General features: G+C 21.5%; 1 protein-coding gene across 1 annotated transcript; it reads left to right on the top strand.

Moving 5' to 3' along the window:
• Positions 1 to 2,065: 2,065 nt before the first annotated feature.
• LOC122717607 lies at positions 2,066 to 6,578 on the top strand. The gene is made up of 8 exons (XM_043941832.1): positions 2,066 to 2,206; positions 3,046 to 3,165; positions 3,247 to 3,364; positions 3,660 to 3,921; positions 4,830 to 4,950; positions 6,106 to 6,251; positions 6,327 to 6,459; positions 6,528 to 6,578. The coding sequence occupies exons 1-8, from the start codon at positions 2,066 to 2,068 to the stop codon at positions 6,576 to 6,578; spliced, it is 1,092 nt and encodes a 363-aa protein (XP_043797767.1).
• The last annotated feature ends 4,376 nt before the right edge of the window (positions 6,579 to 10,954 follow it).

Genomic DNA, 10,954 nt, shown 5'->3' with positions numbered 1-10,954 from the left:
ATACAATTCGATACAAAAGTAAACCACCATTCGTTTATTCAAATTGTTAAAATCGAAAGTTAAACAATTTTGGATATTGTATAAATGTGGTGTTTAAACTGATGTTACTGCTCAAAGGACTATCTATTGTCATAGGATTGTCCAATCGTTTATATTATGAGTTTTGAAAGAAGAAAATAATAAAATATTGAGTGAACGAATAGTGTACTTTAATTGTTTGCGGTTAACTATAATGATTATAATTGTATTTTGATGCAAACTACGTATCGTCGCTGAATTCTATTTGATTTGTATTCTATTTCTATTCTAACTAATCTAATTTATTGCCAGTTTTGATTTTTCCTTCAATTATTATATTATTATATTTTCGAAAATGCACACCGAGAGAGAATTAAAGAGACCAATCGTCATGTTGGAGGGCGGTTTCGAAGGATAGACACTTTTGCAACGCGTAGAAGATTATCTTTACGCTCGTACTCACAAGGCATGTGATTTGTAAAATCAGCCGTTGTGATATCTCTGTTTAAATTGAGGATCCGGAAAGCGTTAGGAAACCATATCCGCTCATAAATTATCGTTAACTTATTGAAGATCCAGCTGTTGAAAATAAATAATGGATTAATTAAAAAATAATATCGGTTTTTATGGATTTAAAAGTTATAAAAAGTTACAATGATAATATGTTGTTTCACAATAGATGATTATCAATTCAAATTCCGAGATTATCAATTCAAATTCTAAGAATTCAAAAACCAATATTTTTCTCTGCATGATTCTTTTTTATGTAATATATTGAAGAGTTTTTAAAGAATTTTAAAAAGTTTTTTTTCAAAAAATTCAGAAAATTAAAAAATTTTTTTCAACTATTTAGCGATTAGAAATGAATTTTTAAAATATTTTTTTTTCTTATATTTCTATTTTATATATGTTTGATAGTTTATATTACAAAAATAATGTCAAAAATTTATTTTGGTTTTTTGCGCCTTTTGCGCCAACCTCTTCCTTGAAATATTAAATAAATAATTAAAAATGTTAAAAAACGATAAATACTATTTCTTTTAACTTGATGTAATTACTTTGTATTATTTATTTGAACTTATAAAGTTTTTAAAAATTTTATAAATTTTTTTCAAATTATCCTACAAATTTATTTGTTTCTTATTATAAATTTATGTTCATAATTATAAAATTATATAATTGTTGCTTATGATTCATATTCTCAATTAAATTTAGAATATTTATTTTGCAGTCAGTTTTCAGTTCTAATAATAAAGATTATATATGTATGTTTTCTATCATATATTCCAATAAAATTATATTAGATTCTATTAAAATATTTCATGTCACATTATATAAATTACAATAATGTATTCAAGTTCATTCAAAATCAAATTAAATATAAAATTAATTTCAAGTATTAATAATTTTTACGAACAATAATTATTTGAAATAATAATTATTTTTAAAACATAACTATAATATATATACAATATATAAAAATTATTATAAATAAAAATAAATAGTCTAATTTAATTACGCAAATATTTCTCTTGCATATTACCATTCGAAGAGAACACATCCTTTTTTATTCATATCTTCCAATTTTTCCTTGTTACTGCCATTGAATGAAATAACAATATAAAACATTTATAATTGAATGAAGTAACAATACATATAAGGAAGAAGTTCTCTTGTAGAGTAACTGAAACATACTATTCATCGTAATAAATTTTCATTCTCTCAATACTTAGAATAGAAGAGAAAAAAATAAAGAAAAGAATGAAGGAATAAAAAACGACATTAAAGATTAATAATATAAACAAGAAATTTGAAAACTATAATTTTCTGGAAATCAATATCTGTTATGGAAAATCTCTTTGCAGAATGTATGCATAAAATCGATTGATTGTAATTTACTACAATTGCACATTATATTATTATTATTATAAAAAAATAACCATGAAAAAACAAGAGAGAAGAATATTTGTATAAATAATATATTAAGCCGAGGTATAGTCAAATGATTATTCGAATTCTACATGACAGTCGATATCTACCTAGGAAAATGGACGTGTTCGATAAACATTATCATAGCTATCGTACTGTATTGAAAATTGTAGGATTATGGCCATATAATAACTCAATTTATGTTTGGATTCAGAGATTATTGTTATTGACATTCTATCTTGGCAATGCAATATTTCAGGTGACGAAAATTATAATTTTATTTTACGTAATTTATTATATTATATATATATGTTATATTATCATTTTACTCAAATGATTTATAAGATATTATCTATATATTAAACATTAAAATATTCTCTTTCTTGAAATAATAATATGCATTTCTTGTATGAAATAATAATGTATTGATGCAATGTATTATGATTTTAAGTTTGTAATATAAACATATATACACATAATAAGATAATAGAAATGTATAAAAACATATTTGCATAATATTTAAAAGTTATTACATTTTACAGTATACAGTTAATATATATTCGACATAATTTTATTTCATTTAAAAATTAATTTCCAAAAAAAAAAAAATGAATTCTAGAAATCATCGATCATAGAATTATTCTTTATCAACATACATATATATACTTATCATTTAAAAAAAGGACTTAAAATTTAATTCTACATTTTTTTATTTTCATATATAGAAGATTCTTCTTTTATAATTTTTTTTGTATCTAATTGAAGGTTAAGCAATTACTTTTCAAAAAACGAAACGAAAAAATTTTATTATAATTTTTATTTTTTATTCTCTTATATATGCTATTCAACTAGATTTTGTATACATATATAAAAAAACATATTAAAACCAATATCTACATTTTTATCTTTACATCTACATCTTGCTTCTATTTTTGACTATATTTTTATTTTATAATAAACTGCATATTACATATATTTTAGAACATCGATTAAATGATAATAATAATAATGTATTTAAAAACGCGATTGAAATACTATAAATATATAATCATCATAGAATCTAATATTTTAAATGTATTCTAATTTACAAATTTTTAGATTGTGTTACTTTTAAGATCTAAAATTACGGTACGAAACTGTATTTTAATATTGTCTACGGCTTGTCCACTTATAATAATTTCGTTACGATATATAAGCTTTATAATATTTTTTCCTATGGTGAGTAAAAATTAAAATTATTCTAGATATTTCATGGAATAATATTTTTACATGTTATTTTTTTTTTTTTTTTTGACATAGATAAAACTTTTATTTCATCATATGCGTATGGAAGAAAATATAATACAAGATTCAAAAGAAAAAGAGATACGAATAAAATACATCGATGATTTTCGTCACATGATCGAAATACTTTTACGTAAGAAATGTATAAATTTCATTGACAATATCAATTTACAATATTACCATTGTGATCACAAAAATTTAAATATTACAAGATATTTGTATATCTATTATTATTATATATACTAGTTTTTATTATATATATCCTTTTTTTATATATATAATTATAATATGTGTAATCTTTATTTTTTAACAAAAATATCAAATATTCTTTCATTTTTACAAGGATGATTTTTTAATAATATTATTATATGAATATTTCAATTTAAACATATTATGAAATATTATGAAATGGTTTTTCTAAATTTTAGGAATGATTTGTGCAAATATTACGTTGTACAGTATGTTGTTATTGTATCTTATAATATTGGATTTCATAATGCCTTTAAACGAATCCCATATACGTATATTTCGTTATATTACATTATTTTCTGTCAATCGAACCATATATTTTTATATTTTATGCTTGGATTTTTTATTTGTTGTCATATTTGGATTATTATCTATAATATGTACGGAATCGATAATTGGACTTTATATTTACCATACAGGCTTGTTGTTTAAAATTATTAGGTAAGTAAATTATCATATCCCTCTCCTATAATACTTATTATGTAACTAATATCAACAACAACAGTATTTATAATATTTTTTAAAATATGAATTTAACATTCATATGATTATAATTGATTTCAAGATCGCATAATTTTTTTAAATTTAGTACTAATATTTGAAATATTATATTTTCCATTCTCCTTATATATATTAATATTGATATATTTATATGCATTATGTAATATATTTTAAATATTATTATTCAAACAAATATATTCTAAAAATTGATTCGATAAGTCTTAATTTAAATTTCTTCGAACAATTTTTGTTTTGGCATAAATTTTCGATTCGATTTTATTATTCGTTAGATATTAATAAAATGACATTCTGTAATTTTTCAGTAATAATTCATTACCAAAATGAAAATTTTCAGAAAGAAAAAATTGTTTGAAATTCTTCAGATTTATAATTTAAGCCTTGTCACTATTAAAATCTTAAGGATCGATTTTTGAAATTTCGAAATTTTAAATATATAAATATCACAAATGATAAATCTATATAATATATTTTTTAAATTTTAAAATTTTTTAAATTTTAAAATTTTTTTAACATTAAATATATAATAAAAATATTACAACATATAATAAAAACATTACATTTTTAATTTCGTTATGTTCTTTGCGATTCTAATAAATTGCAGTTTCTATAAAAAAGAAATTTTTATATATTATATGTAAATTAATTTATCTAAATTTTCGAAAAAAAGTAGAAATGGAATCATAAAGTACAATTTTTAAGAAATCGTGTTTTAAAGATTGTACTAAATTTTTGATCAATTATATAAATATATACAAAATAATTTTAAACAATAAATTATAAAATTCGTTCTTAAACAATGTGTCTATCTACAAATCTTACGTTTTTAGCCATAGAATACAAAACATTATTGCGTATTTAACTATGTTTAATCTCTCATCGAAGCAAATTGATTCGAAACTCGCAGAGCTTTATCGTGTGGTGGATATTCATAATCAAGCTATCCAGTTGGTAAATTAAAATATGATAATATTATAAGTTGATCTCGCAGATACTCATATTATATAATATTTTATTTACAAATTTCATTTAACAATGGAAGACTTATCAATATCATGATAAATAATTCAGAAAAACAGTTTATGATATCTGCTCTTCTACTTGTGATTTCAATGGCTATAAGTCTGCATCGAGTAAGTATCTTTTCTTTATTATATGATTATTATTACATGATAATTATAAACGAACTCACATATGTCTGAATTCTTAGTTATTGGATGTTTTATTTTAATTTGTTCACACAATTAATGTCTTGAATTATATATTTTGTTTTATTCAAAATAATATTTTGTATAAAACTTGTATTTGAAAAGATATATTATTTGATAGTTTTTTCATTTGTCAAAGTGAAGATTTTGTCTATTTCTTTGATATACATTTTTTTAAAATAAAGATATATATTATTATTTAATTTGGGAAACATCTCTTAAGCGATTTTTCATTCAATGGTTGACACTTCTCTAAAATTTTTTTCATTTATGTATAACTCTAAAGAAAAATTTAAAATGTTATGGAATAACTTTAATAAAAATAATAATACATCAATAAATCATTTGTCATTATTTCTCATATTAATGACTTACTTCAATGAGGAACATCTTCCAACTATCAATAAAGCAAAGTTTTAACAATTATAAATGATTTTGAATAACTTTCATAGATCAACATAATTGGGATAATGAATTCGTATTGGAGTATTGGAGATTGCAATTCTGGTAAAATATACGCATAGTTTCATTTAAAAAAAACAAAGATTATTATCAAATTTTAAAAAAAACAATTTAAATATATTTGATACTTAATCATTAGACAATGTCTTGAAATACAAGTTTTATATGCGTTATTTTTTATTTTTAATAATGCGTAATTTAAAAAACAATAGTGCGAATAGAAATTAAATTGAGACATTCTATATATGCAAAGATTTTGGAATAATCTTGCATAAAATTTTTTTTAATATTTTTGAATTCATGAAACGTAGGAAATAAGACGCTTTAAATTTGTATATATTAGATAAATGTAAGAAATAAATATATCAAAAAATGTAATCAATTTAAAAATTGATATATCGTATTGAATATACTTATTTTTTTTAATATTTCGCAGCTAGTAAATGCGATTACAATTAAGAAGGATCAATTAGAAATTTTCCTCTCTCTTATAATTTTTGCCAATCATTTGGTGATTATGTTTTTATGCAACCATATTGCTCAGATATTTATGAACAACAGTGAAGAATTTTTTCATGAATTGTAAGTTTGAATTTTTATTCATGAAATTAATTTTATTAAAACAATAACAGTAAAAAAAAATATCATTCATTACAGATATATATCTGTATGGTATTCCGTACCGTTAAAAGTACAAAAGATTTTATTACTTATTATGATACGAAGCTCAACGGCATCTATATTTCATATTTTTGGTGTGTTCGTTCCATGCCACGCAGGATTTACAACGGTGATTGATTTAATTACGAATATCATCATAATTTTAATTCAAAACTAATAAATATTGTTTCATTTCAGATGTTAAGTACCTCGTTTTCATATTTTACTTTGATGTACTCGATACAATAGAATCGATAGTATCATGTTAAATATATTAGTATTGAAATAAAAAATTATTATTACTCTATACTTCATTTTGATATCTGTTTTTTATTTTGTTTGTTCTTCTTGTTAATAATTTCTCAATTAAATATTCTTTATACAGTTTCTTGAATTCCTAATATTTTAATGTTATTATCATTGCAATACCATTATGATTAATCTAAAATAATTACTATATCGCATAATTATTTTTTAATTGTGAGAGAAAATTTCATTTTGATCAAAACTTTTCTTACAAATGTTTACAGATGAATGCGAACTGTGAGTGTTCGAAATTTCTCGTATAATGAATGTAAAATAAATAAAAAGAAAACATTTTTATTATATTTTCATCATTACGCTTCAATTTTTTGTTATTTATTTCTTATATCATAAATTTAGTTGCTTTTTTCTCAAAAAAAGCAAAAATTCTGTACATTATTTATACCATAATTTTTTCCAAATTAGTTTCATGATTTATACTACATCATCCTTTTGCGTACTTACAACATTAAATTATTTTGGTTTTTGAAGAAATTATATATTAGTTTCTTAATTCTTATAAAAATGTGGGATACCTTTGAAAAATGGATGCTAGATATCAAAACAAAATTCTAGATATCAAATATATATATGTCTAACAAGATTCAAATAATGAATTAAAAGCATTTTAAGTTTGTATTAGATAGAATGCGTCGACAAAAGAGGGACAACTGGTTTAGTTTTGATTCATGGCAGAAGTGTATTGCAATATAGTTTGTGTAACGGTGTCCCTCAATGTGAATTCATTGATATTTTATACGCGAAAAACTATTTCTGAATCTTAATAAAATACAATCTTTGTATTATATAACTTTTTGTTTAATAAGAACTTACCTTGAATAAGCTTTAATAAATTCCAGAATTCCAGAAATATTGATACTAAATACTCTTTTATTTAAATCCATAAGTAAATCATTGTACAAATGTTTAAATCCATAGCTGAATGTAGTATGATACTTAATCTGCCTAATTATCCATATCGAAATGCATAAAAACGTGCAAATTAAATTAAAATACACTTTTATATGATTTCAGATTAGGAAGGTTGAATGTGTATTTCTACATCCAAAATTGCTTATTCTCAAATGTACAAAAAAGTCACGAATGATACTTGAATTAATTTGAATTATACAGATGGCATCAATTGAAAAATCTTCTTTCTATCTGATTCGAATTCAATATTTTTTGTTCCGATATAAGATTACTATATAAGAAACAGAAAAAACAATATTCGAAATTCAATATCTATATTTTAATCATATCATTATAATACATAATTTTAAATCCACTAAAAAACCTATAAGCAATGTATTTTTTTTTCACATTACTTATCATATGATTTTATATTGAATATTATTGTTCACGCCCGTACTAATGATAATACGGGATGGAAATTCGTTAAGTGTATATATAGATGTGTCGAGTGCTTTTTTGAAATGTATGTAAGCTAGTGCTTATTTATAAATAAAAATATCATAACTATGTGAGAGCTAAATTATTTATAGTGTGTCACAGTAGATGATCCAGCGGTTAGGATATTTGTAACAAGAATATTAGACTTTTAATGAAGACCTTCAGAAATTCCTTCCAAGTTCATTTGGAAAGGGTCATGATAATACTCAATAATATCGCGATTGAATTGAATTAGTATTGCATAAAGATATCAAAATAATAATAACCAAGAATTAAACAGAATATATTTATTATAGATTTTTTTTAACTTGAATAATGCTGATTGTCATTGAATCAGTCATATTTTGAATATATAATTCTTGCGATCGATTTCCGTTTCAGCCAGGTATGTGAAAAACATATAATTATCGACTTAACTCTCTTCAAAAACGGCAGTCTTCTCAAATAACATTATCCTTTGTTTAAGTTTAATAAAGGTCGATAATAGGGGATCGATAATAATGAAAAAAGATTTCCATGCAAGAAACTCCTTCGAATAAACTGGTTATAAATCTTAAAGAAGCAATAATAAATTAATAAATTATTAATTAATAAATAATAAATTATTTTTTTTAATTTTGGAAAATTATAAATAAATTTTAATTTTTAATTTTTGTAAGTATCTAAATATCATAATATAACTATAATTAGGAATAGATTTATGATTTTTTAAAAAGAAATAATTTTATTATGTAAATTAAGTTTTAATCTATTTAGGATTACTTTTTCATCTTATTTATTTCTTACTTATTTTCAATAATCTAACAATAATTTGTAAGTAGGTAGTTTTTAGGTTTCCAATCTAAACAGAGATATAAGAGCAATGGCCATTTCTCAAGTTACGATTGCGCACTTGGTGCTTTGCGACAGACTATCATGGAAGTGATAGCGATGGTCTTGATTCTCACGTCACCACTTCATGAAGGCCTATCCTTCGAAACCGTCCTCCAATCGCGACTATTGGTTATTCTAACCCTTTCTCCCCTCTTAGTCTGCGTTTTCATGAAAAATAATGATTGAAGACAAATCCAGATCCGTGGCAACCTTCTAAATCAGATCAATTAAAAAAAAAAAATAGAATTTAAATCAGATAGAACGATACACATCGAACTACATAATTAGAATTATTATAATCAGTAGTCAATTAGCCGTGAGCAATTAAAAAGCAATTAAATCACCATTCGTTCATTCAATATAAACCATCATACAGTCCTATCACAATAAATGGTTCTTCGAGATCATAAAAATATCAGTTCAGATATCCCATTTGTACAATATTCAAAGCCATTTAGTTTATTTTAATAGAAATAATAGTCAAAATTTAATATTGATATTTGATCGGATTAATACCACATTTTGTGTCCATTAATTCGTATAAGCATTACATTTTTATTCTTCGAATGAAATTATTTTAATAATCAAATTATTACTTATAATAAAGAAAAATACATTCATCTTTACTAATTTGAAATGGGAATTTTTATTTGTTCTTATAGATTTCGGCAAATTGAACGTCATAGAATAATTTATCTATGGTTTTAAATAAAATGTTTGTACAATAATTTATGTATGAATATTTGAAAACAGTATTCTATAATGTTATTATTTTGGAATTTGCTATAATTCGATATATAATTAATAATTTTTATTAAATAATACTTATTAAATAATAATATAATATATATATACATATATACATATATATACATAATACGTATATAATATACGTATATAATACATAATACATATATTGCTAAAATATATTATTTAAATATCAAAATATTGTATTATATTAAAATTCTCTATATTTTAACAGTAATGGTATTGTTTCACAATAGATGTTTCCGAGATTATCAATTCTAAATTCTAAGAATATAAAAATCAAAATTTTTTTCTGTTTCTAATTCATTTTCATATAATATATTGAAGAGTTTTTTACAGAATATCAAAAAGTTTTCTTCAAAAAATTCAGAAAAAATTTTTTTCAGATATTTAATAATTAAAAATGAATTCTTTAAAAAATTTTTTTTTTAATATTTCTATTTTATATATATTTGATAGTTTATATTTAAAGTTTATTAAATTAAAAAAGTTTATTATATTAAAAAAATAATGTTAAAAATTTCTTTTGGCTTTTTGCGCCTTTTAATATTAAACAAGTAATTAAAAATTCTAAAAAACGATAAATATTTGTATTTTTTTCAATGAATGCAATTAATTTGTATTGTATATTTGAGCTTATTAAGATATTTTAAAAACTTTATAAACTTTTTTTCAAATTATCCAATCAAATACAAATTTATTTGTTTCTTGTTATAAATTTATATCCATAATTATAAAATTATATAATTATCGCTAATGTTCTCAATTAAATTTAGGATATTTATTTTGTGATCATCCTCAGTTCTAATAATAAAGTTTCTAATAATAGATTATATATGTTTTTTATGATTTTATTCCTAATAAAATTATATTGGATTTTATTAAAATATTTCATGTTACATTAAATAAATTACAATAGGAATTACAATTTCATTCAAAATCAAATTAAATATAAAAAAAATTACTCGTTCAAGTATTAATAATTGTGTTTTACCAACAATAAATATTTTTAAAACATAAGTAGAATATATAACATATAAAAATTACTATAATCAATAATTAGTTTAAATAAATTAGATATTACGCAAATATTTGTCTTACATTACATTTCTCTTATCATTCGAAACAGAACACTTTTTTATTCATATTTTCAATTTCTTCTTGTTACTTCCACTGAATGAAATAACGATATAAAATATTCATAACTGAATAAAGTAACGATACAAGTAAGAAAGAAGTAACTTTTTCTTGTTAAGTAACTGGAAGAT

This window comes from Apis laboriosa, unplaced genomic scaffold (genome assembly GCF_014066325.1).
Source record: "Apis laboriosa isolate Shangri-la unplaced genomic scaffold, ASM1406632v1 scaffold53_cov140, whole genome shotgun sequence".
NCBI lineage: Eukaryota > Metazoa > Arthropoda > Insecta > Hymenoptera > Apidae > Apis > Apis laboriosa.
Note: the sequence above shows the minus strand (reverse complement) of the source record. Positions and strands in the feature narration are given on the sequence as shown.